The sequence below is a fragment of the Hyperoodon ampullatus genome, assembly GCF_949752795.1.
Source record: "Hyperoodon ampullatus genome assembly, chromosome: 14".
Lineage (NCBI taxonomy): Eukaryota > Metazoa > Chordata > Mammalia > Artiodactyla > Ziphiidae > Hyperoodon > Hyperoodon ampullatus.
In genome coordinates this window covers 61,823,484-61,846,799 of record NC_136927.1, presented here as the reverse complement: position 1 = coordinate 61,846,799, position 23,316 = coordinate 61,823,484, and the positions used below count along the sequence as shown (strand labels likewise).

Here is a 23,316-nt window from a genome sequence, read left to right as displayed (position 1 = left end):
TATGAAAAGCCTGAAAGGAGATATGCCAAAACGTTAATAGTGATTACCTCTGTGTATTTTTCCCTCTCTTTAAGTTTTCTGCATATATTACTTTTATAATCAGAAAACAGTACGTTATATTAAAAAAAAAAGTTTGAGAGTTTGCAGTAACATGAGAAAATGCTCATGATGTAATTAATGTGAAGTGAGAAAAGCAGTTACAGGACTGAATACACCACATGTTCACAGCTATGGAGGAACCATGCACAGGGAAAAGCAGAGGAAGGACACACCTCCAAAGGGACTCTGTGACTGTCTCTGGCAGGGGGGTTTTGGATGGCTGCTGTTTTCCCCTTTTTACTTTTCTGTGTTTTCCAGGTTTTCAACACTGAGCCTGTGTAACTTTTATTGGGAAAATAAACCTCGATAAATTAAAAAAAAAAAAAAGCAATTAGTATGGTAGAGGTATGTCTGAGACATAGCTATACCCCACCCCAATATGAAGAGTACAATGAAACCAAACCGGTATCAGGAAAACAAAAGAGAAAGCTCCTTGAAGAAGGGAAATAAAGACTGGTGGTGGGAAGGGGCCCCCTACATCACAGTGGGGTCTCTGAGTAGTGGGTCTAAGGGTAAATTGTTATTTTTCCTGCTCTTTATTTTCTATAAATGAACATGCATGTCTCCTGTGATGGGAAAAATAAAACAAAATCAAATAAAGTTATTCAAACCAAATGCTACAACAGGTGACAAAGGACTTACTTTGAAAAAGAGGTAGAGCCCCAAGAGCGTGCAGCTGGCGATGATGGGGAACCGGGCAGCGTCCCGGCTGGTGATGGTCTCGGGCATGTCCGAGGCATTCTAGACGAGAGAAGAAAGGCCCTGCTGAGTGCGGGGAGTGCTTCTGGCCTCTGAGGGCTGGATGCTGGCGGGAATTTGGTGCCCCAACAGCTCGTTCATCTCCTTCCCCTCCTGCCATCACTGAGGTGCCTCAGGGGTCCCCACGTTCTCCTGACTCAGGGCTTTGCAAGTGCTGTTCCCTCTGCCCGGGCTGCGGACCACCCAACTTGGGGAAGGACGCTCTGATCCCATCGTCTTGCTATTGAGGAGACCTGGACTCCAACAGGGACAGTCCTGGGAGGACCCAGGGCACATGTGGCAGAGGCAGTGGGTACGTAATAACTGAAAGAGAAAACCCTGGATACTGGTGACAAGAGAGCAGTTCTGGGCCTCGTGAGGACTACCTCCAGTTTTCTTATGGATTAGCTGAGATGTAAATATGATCAGTCTTTTATCCAGTAGGCAGTGAATATTACGAGTGGAAATAAACCAACAACACACAAAACTTAACAATGGCTAAAACCGAGTATGGGAAGACGCCAACTGCAAGGAGAAGCAAATCTGGACAAAACTCAAACTCAAGAAGTGTGACTGCGAAAACTGAATCTGGTCAGAGTAAAAGCCACCTTTAAATTCACAATGGCAGATGCAATAGCTGGCAAGAATGGAATCTAGGTAAAGAGCTGACGGAGGATAAATATTTACATGAAGAACATCAAAATCACTTCAGTATTATCAAAATGGAAAAAAATTGGAAATAGAGTAACAGTGCAACATAGAAAATTAAGTCAGCTCCATAGAATTCATGACAGAAGACTTTCGAATGAAAATCCATCATAGTAGTATAATTCTGGTTTAAATTTATATTAAAAATGTTTTTTAGTCAAGTGGGAAGGCCCTTAACCAAACCCCAACATATGCATGGCTGAGGTGGCACAGGGCTGAAGGGAGACCCGCCCTTGTGGAGGGACCAGGTAGCCCTGTGTGAGTCACTCTCTGGCAGCTTTGCTGGGAGTGGGGTGGCGGTGGGTGAGCAACAGTGACACGGAGAGGCAGGGTCATCTTCCTTCCCTCTTCTCTCCCAGCCCTTGGTTTCTGCTTTTGGCAGCACTGTGCTGTGGGGTCTGGGCAAATTCATCGCCCTCTCTGTGTACCTCCATAAAATCATTATATTTCCTGTGTAGCAGCAGGGTGGGCACAAAAATAAATGAGCTCCTGACCATAAAGAGTTCACAGGCAGGTAGGCCAAGACCTTGACATGTAAACAGAATATCACCACATAGTGTGACATGTGACAGAACAGAGACACGCATACTGTGGTGGTACATGGCATGAGTGCCCAGTGGTGAAGAGAGGGCTCTGATGTCAGCAGGCCCAGCTGCACTCCCAGCTCTGCTTCTTTCCAGGTTTGGGACCTTGGGGAAGTTATCTTCCTTCTCAGAGCCTCAATTTCCTCAGCTGTAAAATGGGGTGCCAGGATTTGATGATTTTTTTTTTTTCCCACAGCACTGGAAGTACTTGTGTTGTGCCTTGAGCTTCCCACAAGCTGTATAAACTATTTGTATTATTCTTATGTATAAGGGAATCATGAGAAAGCAGACAGGACACTACTTTCGCAAGGAAGCAGGGGAGTGTCAGAGGTGGTTAGAGCAGATATCACTTAAGCAAGGCCTTGAAGGCCAAGCACAGGGTCTGGTATGTAGTAGAAGCCAGATAAACGCTGACTAAGTTGAGGAGTTTGCTTTGTGTACGAGGAAGGGAAGCGCTTACCAGGCAGAGGGACCTGTAGATGCAAGCAGGGCACATGGTATGAAAATATTCACGGACTCTGGCTTCACCTACAAACCAGTGTTACCACTCATTTCCACATAGTCATTTCAATTCAGCCCAGGATCCTGGGCAGGAAGAGGCTTAATATTATTTGATGACAAACCAGGCTGGACAGATGCTCCATCACACAGAGGAATCTGGTCTCCTCTGTGGGTGACTATTGGAAATATCCCACGTGCAATGTTGAGTCAGAACGGGAGACTTGAAATCTGACCAATGATGACAGTAACACGGATAACACTTCCTGAGAGCTTTCTAGGTGCCAAGCATTGTTCTAGGTGCTTTACATGATTTCATCCTCACAGTAACCCCAGGAAGCAGGTACTTTTAATAGCTCCACTTTACAGATGAAGAAACTGAGGCTCAGAGAGGTGACGTAACTTGCTTTAAGGTCACACAGCTAACGAGTGGCAGAGTCAGGATTCACACTGAGGCAGTCTGGTTCCAGAGCCCAAACTCTTGGCTATTACCCCCTAGACGTCCTCTACCTTTTCTATCTGGAAATTTCTGCTGGCAAGTTGTGACAAGATGCTCAGGGAGCCTGCGACCTTTCTGAGGAACAGAATCCTGAAGGCAACAGAATCTCTGTAGTTGGAAAAATACAAAAAGTTGTCAGGATTCTCCACTGATTCAATTTGGATTTTTAAACTAGACGTTCTTGTGCAAATGCAATGGCCCCTGAAATGCAAAACATACTTGGGGGCGGTGGGGGGCGGTTGGGAACTGACACAAAGAGCAGAAATAAATTCAGCTTCCAGTGACATTCTGCATGCTCAGTTATCACGGCGGAAGCAAAAGCAGCGAGGGAAGATGGCTCGCTCAAGTCGTTGGCTCAGCTGGAGCTCTGGGAGTTCTGCTTCCAGGCCATGCCCTAGAAAGGAACTGGAATGCGTGGGCCATTCTGTTACCCCAGGGTCTCCTCTCCTCACTGCCACGTGCACTCACTCACCTGAGCATCTCCTGAACTAGCCCCCACCCCAGCCCTTTGCCCCTACTGTAGTCTCCACTAGCACCACCTCACCAGCCCCCTTCCCGCCTGTCACCTCCCCTATCAGGAGCTCTTTCTGAAGGACCTGATCGCATTCCACAACAGCTCAGAAACCTCTGGAAAATGGGCTACCAAGCAGCCATCAAACAAGAACTGAGGTCACTGCAGGTGGGAGTATAAACTGGTACAACCTTTATGGTGGATAATTTGATAAAATCCATCTGAATCAAACATGCACAGAGCCTTTGACCCAGCAAATCGATTTCAAGGAATTTATCCTACAAATACACAGAAAAGTGTAAAGTAACAAATGTGTAAGATTAATTTCAGCATGGTTTGCGATAGCAGAAGATTGACACACTTAACTGACCAGTGGAGGACTTCAAATGAGGGGCCCTCACACTTGGGCTCGCATCAGAATCGCCAGGAGGGCTTGTGAACAGATTTGCGTTTCTAACAAGTTCCCAGGTGATACTGATGCTGCTGGTCCTGGGATTACATTTTGAGAATCATGGCTGGGGGGTACAGGTGGACACCACACAGCTGTTAAAGAACACAACTGTGCCATGTGTACTGACATATTAGATCTCCAACATATAAGTGGTGAAAACAGCAAGGTGTAAACAAGAGGGTATCTATAACAAAATGTAACAGTTATGTGGCAAAAAATGGGGGGAAAGCATATGCTTATTTATTTGTAAAGGCACAGAGGTTCTCGATGGATAGCCAAGAAACAGGTAACAGCGGCTCCCTCTGGGGAGGGAAACTGGGCAGCTGGGGTGGGAGGGAGATTTCACTTTGTCCCCCTGTACCTTTGGAATTCTACACCTTGGGCGTGCGTGACCTACCCTCCCTGCCATAAAACAACAAGGTACATCTGCATGTACTGACACAGGAAAATGACCAAGACATACTGTTAAGGAAAAAAAAAAAATCAAGTTTCAGAGCAATTATGTACCACAAAATCCCACTTTTATAAAAATAAATTTACATATGTATATACACATAGGCATATACATGTTTGTATATATACAGAAAAAGGTCTGGAAGATGGCACACCAAACAGCTAACAGGGTTACTTCCACAGAAGTGGTACTGGGGGGCTTTTCCTTTATACTTCTGCGTTGCTTGAATTTTTACAAATGCAAACATGTAGTAACTACGAAGATTATCGGGTGCGTTGCCCTCGGGATTCTGTACCTCAGAAGGGCCGCAGGATCCCAGAGCATCTTCCTGTTACATCACCTGAGTACCTGTACTGGGCTCACATCAAACTGCTCACTGCCTCCTGGAAAACACCTGTGGGCCCACGCCTCCCTCTCCTCCTGTCCTGCCTGCTGAGCTCTCATCCACCTTGCCAAAGATCACTGCTGCCACCTCCAGCAGTCGGCTGGTCACACAGCTGTTTCTCCTTGGTGACTGCGCTCTGTGAGGGGAGGGCTTGACCTTCTTTGTCTTGGCACCCCTGGTACCCAGCCCAGAGCAGGAACCCAGTCCAGCTGGCTGAGGGGCTCCTCTGAGTTACAGGCCAAAGGCCTTTGAAGCAACGAGTAGTAGCTGTTGCTGGGATTTACTCCCTTCTGGGAACAGAGGTCTCTGACAGGAACGGGCACTGCTCTCAGATGGCTCTGCCCATGGCTACTTCTTCCCAACACACTCCTGGACTTCTCCTCCCATAATTTCACAACTCACCCTGCCTGTCATGGACAATTTGCCCCCAGGGAGAATTCTGTCCTCACATGCCCTCTCAGCTGGCTGTGGGGGGTCTAACACTAGTGGGAAATCAAAACTCCTGGGCCCCCAAGCTAACTTTTCTCTCCTTGCCAAATGATTAGAGAAAAAACTCAGGGTAGGAAAAGGGAGTCGTTTGGCCTGTCCTCTCCCTAGGCCAAAATGCCACTTGTATGGGTCTTCAGAGGCACCTGCATCAAGGAGAGAGCCCTGGACTAGGACCAGGGACACCTGGTTCTGCCCCTAATTGGCAGAGAAGTCATTTCTTTGACTCTCAGTTTCTCTGTACAATGGTGTTAATAAAACTGGCTCTGCCTGTCTCACTCAGCTGCTGGGAGACTCAGAGGGCGAAGGCTTGTAAACTTTAGAATACCCTGGTTACTGGTGGTGGGAGGCTACTAAGGGTCAGGCTGTTTGCAATTCCATGCACAGTCTTCCAGCCCCCCTGTCTTGCTGGAGATGCTGGGAAGAGGTATTTAGATGCTTCAGTAGATCTAAAGCTCTCTTCTATCCCTACCCTCTGCTCCAGCCACTCCAGACCTTCCACCATCCCCTAAACTGCCTCGTACAGCTGCTTTCCTGGTTTCCTCTGCCTGGAATATCTTCTGGGGGAAATTTGACCTCTACATCAAGGCTCCAGCCCACCTCCAGCACAAAGCCGTCCTTCCCTGCCCCAGGTGTGCTCAGTCTTTCTCCCTAAAGCCTGCAGCACTACCCATACTACAATCACAGATCTAGTTATTCCTCTCTCATCCAGACACCTAAAGTCCTTGGTGACAGGGCTCTGACCCACTCATCTTTGCAGCATCCATCTGCCCTGGACAACAGTGGAGGTTCAGGAAATTCTGTTGTCTGGAAGGTGTTTTCTGAAGAGGTTACTAATCCATGTGTAGACGGTGCCCAGGAGAACTACTCAGTACAGGGAGCCCCTCACATCCAGTGCCCAGCTCACTCCTTGCTGCCCTTCCCCTTCTTTGTCCTGATCTATTTCAGAACATCCCCCTGTACCAAGGGTTTGCCCGAAAGGCAAAGGTGGGGAGGATGAAAGCCACCAGAACTCTGCTTAGAAGAGGCAATAGTAAGGAAAATGGGGCCACCTAAGCCCTGCGTGACCAATCCCCTTTGCATCTGACCACAGAGGGAACCAGCCTCAAGTTCTCTGATCTTGAGAAAGGGAGGTGGCAGGCCTCGGCCACTGCTCAAGTTGGGTAATGTTTTGAGAACCTGGGCTTGAGCAGTTTCAAAAGTGGCAGCTCCTCTATGGGTCTGCCCTCTTTGGGCACGACGGCTTCCGCTAAGGTTCAACTTCAGGTCTGGGTGGGGGAGGAGCAGCAGGGAGCTGCAGATCAGGAGGTGGTGGAGGATGATGGGAGAGGCTGCCAGGAAGTGAGAAGTCACTGGTGCAACGGGCTAAAGAGGGCTTAATATAGGGAAGAAGGGTGACGGAGAGGAAGTCAAAAGGTGGAAGGCCCTGGGGTCCTCTTAGGTATCCAATGGGACAGATGTTGAAGGACAGGGCTGAACTCTGGCCCAGATTCACAAGAGAGGCCTACAGCAGCTCAGTTACTCAGCAGGTCAGCCCAGTTTGGTGGAAAGACTGTCTTAATGGGCATGAGAAGAGCTACTTTGAGGTAGGGTCTGGGGTGGGAACAGGGTTAGGGTTAGGGGTTAGGAATAGGGTCTGGGCTCAGGCTTGGACAGGTCCAAGCTTGGGTGTAGTCAGGGAGAGGAAACCAGCAAACCAAGGGTCTATGGCTGGTTAAAAAGAGAGGCACCAAAGTGCCAGGTCCTGAGGAGTTGGCTGACTGGAATTGGTTCCAGAAAGTAATGCAAAAAACTAGGAGCTGAGCTGGGGTTTCCAGGAGCTAATATTCCTGTGTTAGTTTTTTTTTTTTTTTTTTTTTTTTTAAGGTGGGGCAAAGGCTTGATCTGGGGGTTCTAGGAAAGCACTCTACGGGTCACCGATTCCAGCTGGACAGGTGTCAGAGTCTAGGGATGAACCTGGGTGCCAGAATTTGCCTTGGGTTAGGGTGAGGAATGACAAGAGGCTGTACCATTCAGGAGGTGTCAGAACCAGTGCCCCATCAGATGATGGATGTTGACCCAGAGCCTGGGATGGGGTGACTGTCCCAGATGGGATGAACAGCCAGAGCAGAGGGTGAGGCTGGTCTGGCTGGGTCCAGCAGGCTCAAAACAATTAGTACCCGAATCACAGTGTCAGGGTCGGCCAAGTGCTTCCAGCATGGTGCACAGAGGGAGGGATGTGTCAGGGTCCGAACGGGGGTGGAAACCGCTCCCTATCTGAGAAAGGTGTCAGTACCTGGTTCGCGAATCGGTGCCCAGATCCTGGGGCACCTAAGGTCAGCCCCGGGATGTGGGCCCGGGTTGGGGATGCGGTGGTGAGCAATGCTGGGAAGGGTCAGTGTCCGGGCAGAGGAGGTGTCTGTCCCGTCCAGGGCGGGCGGGGGAAGGGTCCGTGCCAGCCGTGTCAGGGTGGGAGGTGGACAGCGCCCGGCTTTGCCGCTGACCCTACCTTGCCGCGGGCGCAGCGCACGGAGCGCAGGGCGCCGAAGAAGATGGGCAGCAGCGCCATGAGCAGGAGGCTGCCATAGGCCAGCGCGATGCCCTCGGGCGTGGAAGGCGGCCGCGTCGTGCCGTTGGTTGGGCCGCCTGCCTCGACACTGCCGTTATGCGGGTCGCTGAGGGCGGAGTCCATGGCAAGGCTGCACTCGGGGTCCGACTCCAGCTCCGGCAGCTGCAGCAGAGACGCAGAAGGAAAGACGTGCACTGTGGGGAAAGCCACGTTCCCCTAAAGCAACAGGAAGTGACGTGCTTCCCTCGCCGGCCTGCGCCGCGCACGCGTGCGCGTTCACGTCTCCCCGCCCGCGCGCCCTCTAGCGGTGGCGGAGGGACAGGCGGCCGGTTGCTAAGCAACTTGCTGGTAGCAGGGAGAGGAACACTGGACCACTGCGGTGGGTATCCATCCCTAGGGAGACCTGAGGACCCCATTCCCCAGTCCCAGTCAACCTCCTTAACTCTAGGATGTCCCACTCCCCGCAGATACTAATAACTAAGAATTTGTTTACTCATGCAGGCATTCATCCAATATTTAATCATTCCCTCACTCCTTAAGTATTTGAGTATCCCATCATATCCAGGCACTGTCCTAGGCTCTGGGGACACAGAAGGGAACAATATAGGCAAAAGTCCGTCCCTGCCCTCATGAAGCTTGCGCTTTTAGTGTGGTGGTGGGGTTGTTGGGAGGATAATAAAGAAAATGAATAAAATAAATAAATCAAAGTCTATAGGATGTTAGTGTGTAGTTATATGTTACTAGCATGTTTTTAAAAAAATTTATTTATTTTAGGCTGCATTGGGTCTTCGTTGCTGTGTGCGGGCTTTCTCTAGTTGTGGCGAGCGGGGGCTATTCTTTGTTGAGGTGTGTGGGCTCTCTCATTGCGGTGGTTTCTCTTGTTGTGTAGCATGGGCTTGGGCTTCAGTAGTCGTGGCACGCCGGCTCAGTAGTTGTGGCTCATGGGCTCTAGAGTGCAGGCTCAGTAGTTGTGGTGCATGGGCTTAGTTGCTCCGCGGCATGTGTGATCTTCCCGGACCAGGGCTCGAACCCGTGTCCCTTGAATGGGCAGGCAGATTCTTAACCACTGCACCACCACGGAAGCCCTACATAGGAGATTAAGTAATTTAGAGGGAGATTAGTAATTTAAGTAAATTAAATTAAATTAAGTAATTTAAGGGAGATTAGTCATTTAGAGAGACCTCCCTCTCTAGGAACCTAGTGAACTTTTGTATATGGCTTGGACCAGGATGGTTCCAGCCAGTTCCAGAGGACAAAAGTCAGGTGGCTTGCTCTGCAGATGGCCATCTCTGTGGGGTTCCCAGTGTATGTGTGTCCAGGAGTGAGGAGAGGGTGTGGGTAGGAGTGACCTGAACTTGGGTGCAGGCCCAAGCTGTCTGGGGCTCCTGGCTCTGCTACTGATGCTCTAGTTAAGAGCTGGAGAAAGTATGTAGCAGACAAACTGATGAAAGCTGTACCCTGCAGGCACCTAGCACTGGAGAAACCCTGCGCCAAGCAGTGGGAAAAAAAGCATGCTCTCCGGGAACCCAGGAAGTGAGCCAACCTCGAACCAGGAAGGGAAGGTCCATTCTCCTCCAGTGTTCCTCTAGTACACTCTACTGAAAAGGCTTAAGGTATGTCAGCTGGCAAGGAAGAAATATTTACGAAGTCTGGCTCCATTATCACAGAGCTGGCAAAAAGAGTGGTCTTAGCGCAGAGAGGCAATAAGTTGATAAGTGACACTGATAGTGTAAAATCACATGGCCTGGTCCAAGCTGGACAAGTGGTGAGGTGGGGTTGGAGTATAGGGTTCACAGTGAGAGGAGACAAAGGCAAGGAGTCAGACTATAAAAGTTTGCATAATGGAGTTTGCCTAGTTCATGCCAGGCACTGTACTGGTAACTTTATAGGTGTTTTCTTTGATCTCAATAACACTGGTAAGATATGATGAGTCCCATTTTGCAGATGAGGAAACAGGCTCACAGAGGTAAACTAGCCAGCCAGATCACAGTCCAGCAGAGGAAGAGGAGAGATTTGAACTCGGGTCTGTAGGGCTCCGAAGCCTCTGCTCTTTATAATCTTCTAGCTACAAAGAGGGCTAAGGAGTTTGGACCAGAGTGACTTAGTTCTGGGCAGATGGTGTACAGTTTCAGGCTCTGTTTTTCAATAAGCTGGACATGACCTGAGTGGATGGGTGAAGGCAGTGTGCCTGATGAATTCATCCATCAATAATTCAGGCCACAGGATTTGCCCAGCAGCTGGGCCTCATGGCTCCGAGCCTCTTCATCTGAGAGCATACAATTGGAAATCAGAGACACTCCTGCTTCATGCAAGGCTGAGCACTTGATTTAGTTTGGTCTGGGGCAGATCTGGCCATCTCCCTTTACACTCATGGGAGACTGTGAATATGACCCAGGGAACTGAGGGGTCGACTCAAGTTCAGAAAGCTCCTGTCAAGACTTCTGGAGGGTTGGATTTCTGGCTTGGAGCCAGCCTGTCTTAGTATTCTCTGGAGACAGGGATAAGACAATCTTGTGCGTGGGGGGGTGGTGCCCCGAGGCTTCATCTGCCAAGCCTCCTGTATGGTGTTACTTTCCCAGAGGAGATCTGAGCTGAGGTCAATAATGGAGCCTGTTTAGAGCCTGGGATAGTTAAATTACCAAACACTTGTTCCAGAGAAAGATGCAGACTTACTCCCACCCCATTTCTCTTATTACTGTGTTCAGTCACTGTGAATGGATTTCAGTTTTTCCAATTTTTTTCTCATATATGTGCACACACATATACACACACACTTACACACACTATTACATGCTTAAATAATTCTGAAAATAGTAAGCAAGGATCATTAGTGGATGCTAACCCTTGGGAGAAAGGTTTTTGAGGGACAGGATAGTCTCACAACTTACCCTACAGATTACTAGTTATTTATAAAAGGAAACACTTCCCTTTAAAGTGGAGTGACCTGGTAGACACTCCCTTAACCAAGCGATCAAATTTAGCATCACCGAATGGGATGGGACAAAATGACTAGACGTGATGCAATGCGGGGGACACATCACCTGCGTAGTCTTCTTGCCAAACATGTTTAACCTGCATCTACTCATGAGGAAGCATCAGGAAAAATAAGAAAAAGCCAGACTGTGGCATATTCAGAACAACTAGCCTGAGCCCTTCAAAAATGTTGGTGCCATGAAAGAGAGAAAAAAAAAAATCCATGTTGTAGATGAAAGGAGAATGAAGGGAGGGGGAAAAGCAAATGTAATCTATCATCCTTGATTGGATCCTGGATCACAACATTTTAAAAAAGGCTCTAAAGAGGGCTTCCCTGGTGGCGCAGTGGTTGAGAGTCCGCCTGCCGATGCAGGGGATATGGGTTCGGGCCCCAGTCTGGGAAAATCCCACATACCCCAGAGCGGCTGGACCCGTGAGCCATGGCCGCTGAGCCTGCGCGTCCCGAGCCTGTGCTCCGCAACGGGAGAGGCCACAACAGTGAGAGGCCCGCGTACCGCAAAAGGAAAAAAAAAAAAAAAAAAAGGCTCTAAAGAAAATTTTCAGACGCGTGGGGAAATTTGAATGTGGATTGCTTGGGAGTGATAATGGTATTGTGGTTCTGCAGGACCTTGCTAATCAGGGCGTGATCCCCAGACTAGCAGTAGCAGCTGGGAGCCTATCAGAAATGCAGAATCTCAGGCCCCACCCAGACCTACTGGATGTCCCGGTGATCTAAGTGCACATTTAGTTTGACATATGCTGGTGTAGGAGACCCACTGTATTTGTAGGAGGTATAGTCCTGCCTCAGGAGCCCAGGTGATCCTGTATTCTTGATTCTTGGGAGAGAATGGGCAAGGAAGCAGTAAAACTCTGTGTAAATGTTTCCTGTTAAATTACCTACTGAGGCTACAGGACCTTTAAATATATGTGCTCAATAAATATTTATATGTGAATGAATGAGTTTATTGTTCCCTCCACCTAACCATGTTTATCTTTCCTCACAACACTGGTTAACCCCTACTCATTCCTCAAAGCTTGAGTCAAATGTGATTTCCTCAGGGAACTTCAGGGAACTCCTGTATTTCTAGCAGCGTTGAGCCAGCAGTAAGCGCCACAGGGGTTTTACTAAGATAGAAGAAACAGGGAGAAACACTCTCTGTGCCCCTACACCTCCTTACAGTAAGACTGGAATTTTCATTTGGGAAGTTTTTTTTGGAGGCTAAAACTGCTCATGTGGCTTGTGTTTTCAGTTCCATCATCCTAGAGAAATTCTCACACAGGTCTATTAGGGAACATGTCTGAGGATTTTCCTGCAGTGTTTTTTTTTTTTTTTCCTGGTGGTAGCAGGAAGTTAGAGTGAACCTAGGTGTGTGTCCCTGAGGAACAAATAGACAAAATGTGCTGGGTGTATACCATGGGATACTAGGCAGCAATGAGAAGCAACGAGCCAAGTGCCTGCTCAGTCAGTGCAGTCAGGACAGTCATGGCTTCTGCCCTTTTCCCTGGATGACTTTTTTTTCAATATTTTTTATTTTTATTTTTTTCAATATTTTCAATATTTTTTTCAATATTTTAAATTTTTATTTTCAATATTTTCAACATTTTAGTTGATTTACAATGTCGTGTTAGTTTCTGCTGTACAGCAAAGTGATTCAGTTATACATATATATACATTCTTTTTTTTTAATATTCTTTTCCATTATGATTTACCATAAGATTGCCCTGGCTGATTATTAATAGAACCCCTTGCATTCTCAAATGTGTACCAGTTTGGATGATAATGCATGGTCACCCTCATAGGTCAGAGAGCCAGAGATGAGGATTCTTGTTTAACTGCCTTTGGTGGGGAGTGTCCTTAGGAGGAAGGGAAGAAGGAAGGAAGAGAGGAGATAAAAGGCCAAAAGTGAGGATAAGGTCTCTGCCAGGGACTCGCTCCAGCATGACCTCATGGGGACCTCTGTGGCACAAACTGTGCCACAGACTTGTTCCCACCTTGAGGCCTCTTGTAACCCTGTATCTGTCAGTCACTGGCCAAGTCTAGGGGTCAGGGAGGGAGGTGGGGAGTCTCCCTGGCCAGTTGTCTTCTGTTTGACCAAGGGCAATTCTCCAAGAAGGTGGCAGCTGTGTGTTTTTTAGCCAATACTTACAATAGCTGGTGGTCAGGCCACTATGTCTGGTAAAGGGGATCTGGGTGGGGCAGCAACTGCATCCCTTATAATCCCCCTACCCTCATCAACATGTGTAGATCTTTAAAACATAGAGCTGACCATTAAGAAAAATGTGTGATATGATGTATGTAGATTAAAAGCACATATCAGGGACTTCCCTGGTGGCGCAGTGGTTAAGAGTTTGCCTGCCAGCTCAGGGGACACAGGTTCGAGCCCTGGTCCGGGAAGATCCCACACGCCACGGAGCAACTAAGCCTGTGTGCCACAAATACTGAGCCTGTGCTCTAGAGCCCATGAGCCACAACTAATGAGCCCACGTGCCACAACTATTGAAGCTCACGTGCCTGGAGCCCGTGCTCCGCAACAAGAGAAGCCACCGCAATGAGAAGCCCGCACACCACAATGAAGAGTAGCCCCTGTTTGTCGCAACTAGAGAAAGCCCGCGCACAGCAACAAAGACCCAATGTAGCCAAAAATAAATAAATAAAATAAATAAATTTTTAAAAAATGTTAAAAAAAAGCACGTATCACACTGATAAACCCTAATGGAAAAGAATATGAAAAAGAATGTAGGGCTTCCCTGGTGGCGCAGTGGTTGGGAGTCCGCCTGCCGATGCAGGGAACACGGGTTCGTGCCCTGGTCCGGGAAGATCCCACATGCCGCGGAGCGGCTGGGCCCGTGAGCCATGGCCGCTGAGCCTGCACGTCCGGAGCCTGTGCTCCGCGGCGGGAGAGGCCGCAACAGTGAGAGGCCCGTGTACCGCAAAAAAAAAGAAAAAAAAAAAAAAAAGAAAGAAAAAGAATGTATACATGTATAACTGAATCATGTTGCTGTAAGTAGAAATAAACACAACATTGTAATCAACTATACTACAATAAAATAAATTTTAATAGTACATATTACATAGCAACATTGTAAATCTAACAAGGATATTTACATATTAAAGAATACATATTGAGCACATTAGAATGGTTACCTATAAAGGGATGGGAATGAGGATGGGAACTGGTAATTAAAACAAACAAAAAATGTGTACATAAGTAAAGTAAAATAGGGGCCTTGAGGAAAAGAGTGATGATGGTCTACTATGAAGAAGTGAGTGTGATGAACCCATCCCTCTGCTCCTGACATTCAAAAAGGAAATAAAAGATCTTTGAAGACTAAAGAAAAAGTTGTCACTTACAGTTCCCTTTCTTCCTCGCTGGGTTGGGGACAGAGGCTGGGTTTGCCAAGGGAAAGGCAGTGCCTCTCTGACGGCGAGTCAGGGCACCGTGGTTGGTGGAACCAGGAAGGCCAGCCGGATGCATTTTAGGCAAAAGCGGGAATGTATAGGCTCCAAGGAAGAGGTGAAAAACTAATCCCTGGACAGGACAGGCAGGGACAGAGCTGGACTTCAGTTACCCCCCAAAAACCAGGATGTCTATATTGCCAGGATCCTTTCTCTGCATTGTGTCTTTATTTTCTTCCACAGCAAACCTGTGCACTACAATGGCAGCCCCCATGAGCTGAGTTAACATGATGTGATTTGCCTCAGGAACCCGGAGACTCCCTTGTGGTCAGGGTGTCCAGTTCTACCGACACAAGTCCTCTGTGGGGGGTGAAGCATCCATTACATGGTCTGAGTCTGGGCTCAGCGGGGATTTCAGTAATCTCAGGCCACGCCATAGGATGTTGGAATGATGGAATGTTAGTCGTAGAATGTTAGCACCACGCTGTACCCAGGTGAAAATGTTATTGTCTTGGTATTTTTCCTGGGGAGGGAACTGTGTATATGTATAGTATGGGAAGATAACCTTGACAATCCGCTTGAGGGGAATGTGAGACCCCAAGAGTCCTCGCTGGCAGGTGCCAAATAAACAGAGATGGCAAATGTGCTTTGCATTAGAAATGATAAGGAATTTGTGGGAGGGAGAGAATGAGACAGACAGAAATGAAGGGGAGGATGGAGGCAGGAGAGGGGCCAGTGAGATGGTGAGGCTGGGACACCACGTGGAGAGAGGGGGAAATTCCCAGTGGTGGGCGGGCAAGTGCGTTTGTGAGGCTCCGATGTGAGCACCGCTGTTCTCCTGAATCTTCATATGATTTTCCACGCCTGCAGAGTGCCCAGGGTGGATGGGGCTGTGTGTATATCAGGGATTTCCCTATTTGGTTTAACATTGAATGGTATGAGGAGCTATACACTGAGGAGAAAGGATTTTGGAGTCAGAGTATACCATGAGCACTCTGCCTGCTGAGTGGGAAATGGATTGGCCAGGACAAGAGTGACAGTGAACAAATCGGCCAAAGAAGAGATAGTGGTGGCTTTGGCTAGGGTGTGTCCGGTGGAGATGGAGAAAAGTGGACGTGATTAGATATATTTAGGACATTTCTGATTTAGGATTTTATTCAGAAAATAGAGTCAAAGGGACTCGCTGATGGGGAGTGAGGGAGAAGGAGGAACTGAGTCCTGGGTTTCTGAATTGAGCTACCGGATGATAGAGATTCTATTAACTGAGACGGGGAAGATGGGTGCTGGCGAGGTATCCTCTTTTAATTGAGAATTGTGCAGCTTTGGGAAGCAGCTGCTCCCCTTGCTCTAGTGCCCTCTTCTGCCAGCAGAGGGCAGCTGAGGCCAGTTAACAGATTCAGCCCAGGTGAAATGGGGGTGTCCAAGATGGGCCTGAGGGACACTGGCTATGGGAAGGCCACTACCTGGCTGATGTAAAAGCAGCGGGTTTGCTTTGAGGCTTAAATCCAGCCTCTGATTTTGAGGCCAAGCCAGACAGAAATTTGGGGCTGTCCACGTCCAAGGCTGCTGGCCAATCCAGGCCACATCGTCTCTCCCAGGCTATTTTAACAGTTTCCTAATTTGTCTCCTGAAGTCAACTCTATATCATACCTCTTTGCTTGAAACCCTTCAATATCTCCCAATGGTCCTTAAAATAATCTCATACTCCTCACCGTGGCCTTTGAGGCCCTGCATGTACTGCCCCTGCCTACATATCCATCTCATCCATTACCACTCTCCTCTTTTGCATTAAGCTCTTTTCTGCCTCAGGCCCTTTGCATAGGCTGTCCCCCCCGCCCCCCCCATCTTCTCTCTTCCTGATTGTTTGTTAAGCTAGCTCCTTATCATGGGTGACACCTTATACATTACCTTCCCCACAACATTTCCTATTCTTTCTCAGCTACTTAAAAACAAAAAAAAAATCCTCATAACACATAGCACTTCAATGTGCAATGTGCTATCTACCAGGATAATTTGATATGTTAATTTTTTTCCCCTCCCCTTTCTGTATCTCTTGGCTAGAAGAGGTTTGGTCATGGGGTTCACAGCAGAAACTGCCTCTGACTCTTTCCTTTCAGGCTTCATTTTCTATGTGTTTAAACATCATAGAGCAGACATTGCAAGCTGCGTTTCCTAGGCCCTATCCTGTTCATAGATGTGTTCTGTATGCCCTTCACCAAGGTTTAACAACTGCCTTCACTCAGTTGCCAAAGTTAAAAAACAGCAATTTCAAAATAAAAATTTGGATATTTGGCTTTTCTTGAATATTTAGAAGATGTGGCAGTCTCAGCCCTGAATTTTCACGAGATGAGCACTGATATTTACTGAGTACCTACTAACGTCGGGCACTGTTCAATGTGCTTTCTCACAGGAAGTTGTTGTACAGGAGGTACGAGTATTATTCCTTATCGTGGTTAAGGAAATGGGCACAGAGTGGTTAAATGACTGGCTTAAGAACTCACAGACAGTAAACAGCAGCAACAGAATTTGAACCCAGGCAGCATAGCTCTAGAATGTGAGCTCCTAACCACTGGGCAACACTGCCTTATGGCTGTTTGGTGAGCTGAGCTGTGCTGCCTCCTTTAAGTGGGACCTGTGCTCTCCGGTCACCAAGTCTCACACTTTTTTTTTTTTGGTTACCAGTTTGTCTCCTGGAGACTCAGAGTTTGCAAACCTTTGGTGTAGAGAGAGTGCTCATTTCTTCTGAGGTCAAGGACAGGGGAGAGGAAGGAGCTCTTGGAGGCTGTGAACTGAAGGAAGGTCAGTGGAGTCTGGGATCAGGGGATCCTCCCCCTTCTTGGCCAAACTGTGGGCATGAATGGACAGGGTATAGGGAGGCTGGACCCAGTCCATTGATCCCAGCCTCCAGCAAGACTCCCAGGTCCCTCCTTGGCTTAGAAGCCGGGGCTGCTGGACTCAGGTGTCCTTGAGGGCTTGGGCACTGTGGTTAGAAGCCTCACATGGTCCAGCGCTACTGAGAGCCCCCTGGCTTCCCTCTTTGTCCCCTGGCAGGAGTAGCCTCCAGTAAGGATGAAGACTGAATTTCCCTCCAGTCCAGAAGGATAGGGGAATAGTAGAACTTAACTTGGTTTTTGAGAAATGAATATTCCTTGCCCACCTGAGTTTGGGGGTTAAGATTTACATCTGACTGCAACAATTTGTAATTATTTTTATTTTTTCTGTTTTTATGAAGTTTTCTTTTTCGGTTTGTCTCCTCCATTAGACTATGAGCCCCTTGAGGGCAGAATAATGTACAGTGTTTACCAGTGTTCACACTGTACATCTACTGTCTAGAGGGTTCCAAGCACATAGTAGATACTCAATAATCATCATAATTATAGCACACATTTATGGAGTACTTATTCCTATGCACTGTGCTTAACATTTACATGTATGTATTAACTGACTCATTTGAGCCTCGCACCAGCCCTTCTGTGGGCAGGCATCTTCACACAAGAGGAATCTGAAGTGCAGAGAGGCCAAATAATTTGCACAAGGTCACACAGCTCAGGTTGTGTCTAACAGATACTCAGTGAATGAATGGATGAATGGTTCCCTGGTATACACCTTGCTCTCTTTGCCTCCAGGCTGTCCCTCATCCTACATAGTTGTATCCCACAGTATTGGAATTATGTGGGTCAGACCCAGGCAGGGGACTGTCTCAGAGCATTCAGTGAGTCCCTGAGGTCCATGGGGCAATGTCCTCACACCTGGGACTGGTGTGACTGATCCTTTTCAATCACCTCTGGCCTCTCCTTGTAGCCTCTTCCCTTCATTCCCAGCCTTACACCCTACACTTCAACACACAAACTACTCATAGGTTCCTAGATTCTTTTCGGCCTCCCTGCTTTTGCTCAAGCTCTTCCCTATGTGGGGACCATCCTTCCAAACCTGAGATTCCATTATTCTAGAAGAAGATAACAGGAAGGTAAGCAAGTTCTTTAAACCACACTACCCCTTTTGTGGTGATACTACGACGCCAAATTTCATCTGGTCCCCAGCAGCCTTAGGATGGTGGTGGTAATGGAGGCGATTATAGAACACTATGCTCATCCCCATCTCTCTGGAAGGATACAAGTCCCAGAGAAAAGAAGGGACTTGAATAAAGCAAAACAGGGGTCAGACTCAGAGCGGGGAGGGCTAGAATCCAGGCCATTGGCCTCCCAGCCCAGAGATCTCTCCACAATGAGGCAGCTCTGTCTGGCATCACACAGGGCCTGACTGCCCCAAAAGAGCTCCTCAATTCTGAGCTAACAGTGCCTGAAATTCCAACATAGGAGATCATTTCCTTTGAGGGGGGGCAGAGGGTGTTGAAGGCTTTTCAGTCTTCAGGGAGCCCCAGCTAATGATGAAAACCCCTGTGATGGGTCCTACATTAAGCTCATGTCAGCCTGTTCCCAGGAAGATGAGTGGCTGACAGGCAGCCAAGGGTGAGATGCCGTGGGAAGGAGATCCTGACCGAGGGTGGAAGGAATATGGGAAGCACTAAGGCAGGCAAAAAAACAGGGGCAGGGGTGGGGGTGTCAGCCACAGAAAGGGTGGGGCAGCTGTGAGCCTTGGGCTGGGGACTCAGGAAACCTGGCTTCATCACCAACTTCCTGTGTGATGTTGGTCAAGTTTCTTTCCTACTCAGAGCTCTGATCTGGGTCAGTGCTACGGAACAAACTTGCTTCTGGGTTTATCTTAAGGCTCTTGGTGTCAGAAAGTTGGTGGTTGCCCTGACAACTATCTCTGTGGCGATAGTGACCAAGGAGACTGTTGCCAAGACTATAATTACCAGGTACAAGAGTCAAGTGATTGGTTATCAGTTCTGTCTTAGGACAGGTTCCTCCCTGTCACCTTCTTCCATCACCTGCTAAAGTTTAGTGTTTGTGGGGCCAGACGACTTGACACCCAGGGAGTTGTCAGGAGTCTGGGACCTGTGTTCTATTGTCCTCGCTTATGCTGACAGGCTGTGTGACCTTGGGCAAGTCTCTGCTTCTCTCTGGGCCTTAGTTTCCTCATCTGGAAAATGAAGAGTTTGCACAAGGCCCTTTCATCTCTAAATTTTTATCAATTTGCCTTTAAACAAGGGACAAAGTTATAAGTGAAAGGGTTGTTTCTAGGAATGATATGAAAAGTGTTAGCAACTGTTATGACTGTCACTCACCAATATATCCACACAGTCCTGGACAGCCCTGCTATGGCAGGTATTACCCCTTCAGTGGTTGTAAGTGGGGAGGTCTGCATGGCCCCAGAGGAAGCTCTGGAGTGGCCATTCCTTGGGGGATACTTGGGGGACATTTGGGACAGGGGTTCTTAACAACTAGTAGGAATGTATCTAAATATTTTGACAACTGATACAGCCATACTTTGCATCCTGGCTGAACACCAGCCTCGGTCGAATCTAGAATGGTGGAATTGCAGGCACTGTGAGTAGCAAAGGGAGATTTTCCAGGCAGAGGGGCTGCATGGTTGAAGCCAATGGCTGTCAAGCCCAGCCCTGGTCAAGATCTCCAAGAGTAAGACCAGTCCTTCTTCCTGGCCACTGCACCTCCCTGAGTCAGCTGTGCACAGTCCCCAGAGAGTCGGGTTTGCCAGTGTCTCAGTTCTAGGATGGCTGATGCCCAGACAAGTGGGCAGGGCACAGCAGGAGCTGGCAGAGGGAGAGAGCCCAAGGAGGAAGTGGGGAGCTCGGGGACGCCTGCTCCTGCTCTCCCAGGAGACAAGGCCCTGGGCAGATGCCAGATCTTTGGCCTCCCGGGTCTACTCCCCCTCCCCCTGCATTCCCCTCCTTGCATCTCCCAGCAGGACTTTGCAAACAGCCTCTCCGGATGGGGATGGACGTGGCTGCCGCCTCCTCCCTGCACACTTTCCATTCCCAGCCCTGAGCCTCAGCCAGGGTTCCTCAGGAAAATTGGCTGAAAGAGACATTTTCCATGCTCTTGACTCCTCTGCTGGGTGGCTGTCCCTGCCTCCACTCTCTTGTCTCTTCTGCAGCTGGTCACCCAGACCTGGAAGGAGGGGAAATATTTGGTCAACTGGTTGCTGCTCGCTCACCATTTAATTTTATATGTTATTTTGTCTCCCTGGGCTTCAGTTTCCTAATCCGTGAAATGAGCTAGCTACGCTGGGAAGCAGGCTTGGGAGTCAGACATTGTTGCTTTAATCCTTAGCTCTGCAGGTTACTAACTGAGTGACTTTGGACAAAATACTTAGCCTCTTGGAGCCTCAGTTTTCCTCATCTGTAAGATGGTGTTGTCTCTTACTGTTGTGAAGATTAATGAAACAGCTCTGGTATCTGGAAGAAAGAACACCCTTCTACTCCAGGCAGATAATGAAGAGTGGAGTAACCTAAGCTAAAAATTTAATCTGGTCCTTGGAAGCTGTAATTTCAAAGTTTCACTGGGATTTTGGGCAGCAAATAGGCACACTCATTGAGAGAAATATTGCTCAACTTCAGAAGAATCAGAGAAATGCAAAGTAAACAACGAGACATCTTTTTTCCCCCCAACCTTCCCTCATCCTGTCCCTGAGAGAATGTCAAATGAGAAAAGACTGGTCTTTTGGGTTCCTAGACCCAATTCCAACATGTGTGTGTATGTGTATGTGTGTGTGTGTGCGTCCCCATACCAACAAGCAATTCTTGGATACCCTGCTGGTGTCAATCCTGATGCCATCTACCTGGAGATAGCATCAGATCTCCTAGGTACAGGGCTCAGTCCCACAAGACAGCCCTCCACTACAGATGCCGGGTTGTTAGCTGTACTTCTGGCTGACTGGCTATAAATCAGAGGTTCCCATGACCCCTTTCTTGGGTTTGATTAATTTGGTAGAACGGCTCACAGAACCCAGGAAAACCTTTTACTCACTAGATGACTGATTTATTACAAAGGATATTAAAAGGACACGAATCAACAGCCAGATGAAGAGGTGCATAGGGTGAGGTCCTGAACAAAGGACTTCTGTCCTCGTGGATCTTGGGGCCCAGCACGGGGACACATGGACGTGGTCTGGTTCCCCAACTTGGAAACTCTCTGAACTCCCTTCTTTGGGGCTTTCACCTGGGCATGTTTGATGAACTCATTGGCCATTGGTGATTGATTCAAACTCCAGCCCCTCTCCCCTCCTAGGATATCACATGGTGGGACTGAAAGTTCCACCCCTCTATTCAGGGTTGGTTCCCCTGGCAACCAGCCCCAATCCTTAGGTGCTTTCCAAAAGCCACCTTTATGAACATCAACACAGTTGTGGCAGAAAGGGGCTTGTTATGAATAACAAGCCACCCATTTCACCTTTATAGCTCTGAAGCTAGTTTTCTGGAACTGAGGTCAAGAGACCCAATATTATAACAAAACACGCCCCCATTGCTCTTATCATTTATATCAAGGGTGTTGGGAGCTATGAGGCAAGAACTGTGGATGAAGATCAAATACACATGAGGAATATATTTTGGTTGTCTGAACGACCAAATATATATGTTTCCTATAAATTACAATATAGGGGCTTCCCTGGTGGCACAGTGGTTGAGAAGCTACCTGCCAATGCAGGGGACACGGGTTCGAGCCCTGGTCTGGGAAGATCCCACATGCCATGGAGCAACTGGGCCCGTGAGCCACAACTACTGAGCCTGTGCGTCTGGAGCCTGTGCTCCGCAACAAGAGAGGCCACGACAGTGAGAGGCCCGCGCACCGCGATGAAGAGTGGCCCCTGCTCGCCGCAACTAGAGGAAGCCCTCGCACAGAAAGGAAGACCCAACACAGCCATAAATAAATAAATAAAGCAAAACTGTCAACAAGTAAAAATAAATAAACACTATAAAAAATAAATAAATTACAATATAGCAACTAGTAACATCTAATGTGGGGAACTGGGCACTGTTGATACGAATATAAACAATAAGAGTCCTTTTGGAGGGCAAGTTGGCAGTCTGTCAAAATGTAAAATGGACATGCCCTTTGACTGAGTGAATGTGAATTCAGTAATTTCTCCTCTAAGTGCAAGAATATTCACTGCCTCAAACAAACAAACAAACAAAAAACAAAAAAACAAAACCAAATAAACCCCAAAGGGACTTCCTGGTGGTCCAGTGGTTAAGACTCCATGCTCCCAATTCACGGGGCCAGGTTTGATCCCTGGTCAGGGAACTAGATCCCACATGCCGCAACTAAGAGTTCTCATGCTGCAACTAAAAGATCCCGCACGCTGCAATGAAGACCAGGCACAGCCAAATAAATAAATAAATAAATGTTTTTTAAAAAAAAAGAATATTCACTGCCACACTGTTTGTAAAACAGTTACACTAACCTAAATTCACTCAACTTTGATTGGTAAAATATGTAATCCATACTGTGGAATATTTTGCAGCAGTGAAAAGAACAAGTTAAAGAAAAAATGTACAGACTGAAAGGAGAAAAAGACATATCACAATTATAATTGAAGATTTCAACACTCCTTTCTCACAAATTGATAAAACAAGTAGACATAAAATCACTAAGTATATGGAAGACTTGAACAACATTTTCTTTTTCTTTTTTTGCAACAAAATGAATTTTTATAAGAACTTTTAGGCTACAGCATTATTTCAATATCTCATTGATTTTTTAAAAAAAATTTATTGGAGTATAATTGCTTTAAAATGGTGTGTTAGTTTCTGCTTTATAACAAAGTGAATCAGCTATACGTATACATATATCCCCATATCTCCTCCCTCTTGCGTCTCCCTCCCATCCTCCCTATCCCACCCCTCTAGGTGGTCACAAAGCACTGAGCTGGTCTCCCTGTGCTATGCGGCTGCTTCCCACTAGCTACCTATTTTACATTTGGTAGTATATATATATATATGTCCATACCACTTTCTCACTTCGTCCCAGCTTAACCTTCCCCCTCCCTGTGTCCTCAAGTCTATTCTCTATGTCTGCATCTTTATTCCTGTCCTGCCCCTAAGTTCTTCAGAACCTTTTTTTT

At 47.6% G+C, this 23,316-nt stretch overlaps 1 protein-coding gene across 2 annotated transcripts in view; it reads right to left on the bottom strand.

Annotated features, from left to right (window-relative positions):
• Positions 1-8,114, bottom strand: part of HM13 (histocompatibility minor 13) — a gene marked incomplete at its 5' end in the record, with an annotated part of 41,454 nt that extends 33,340 nt beyond the window's left edge. Inside the window, 2 exons of one of the 2 annotated variants that reach the window (XM_079719551.1) lie at positions 742-840; positions 7,902-8,114. In XM_079719551.1, the coding sequence (XP_079575677.1) occupies positions 742-840; positions 7,902-8,084 (282 nt within the window). The remainder of the gene's footprint in view (positions 1-741; positions 841-7,901) is intronic. The other variant, XM_079719552.1, reaches the window with a different exon arrangement.
• Positions 8,115-23,316: the final 15,202 nt, after the last annotated feature.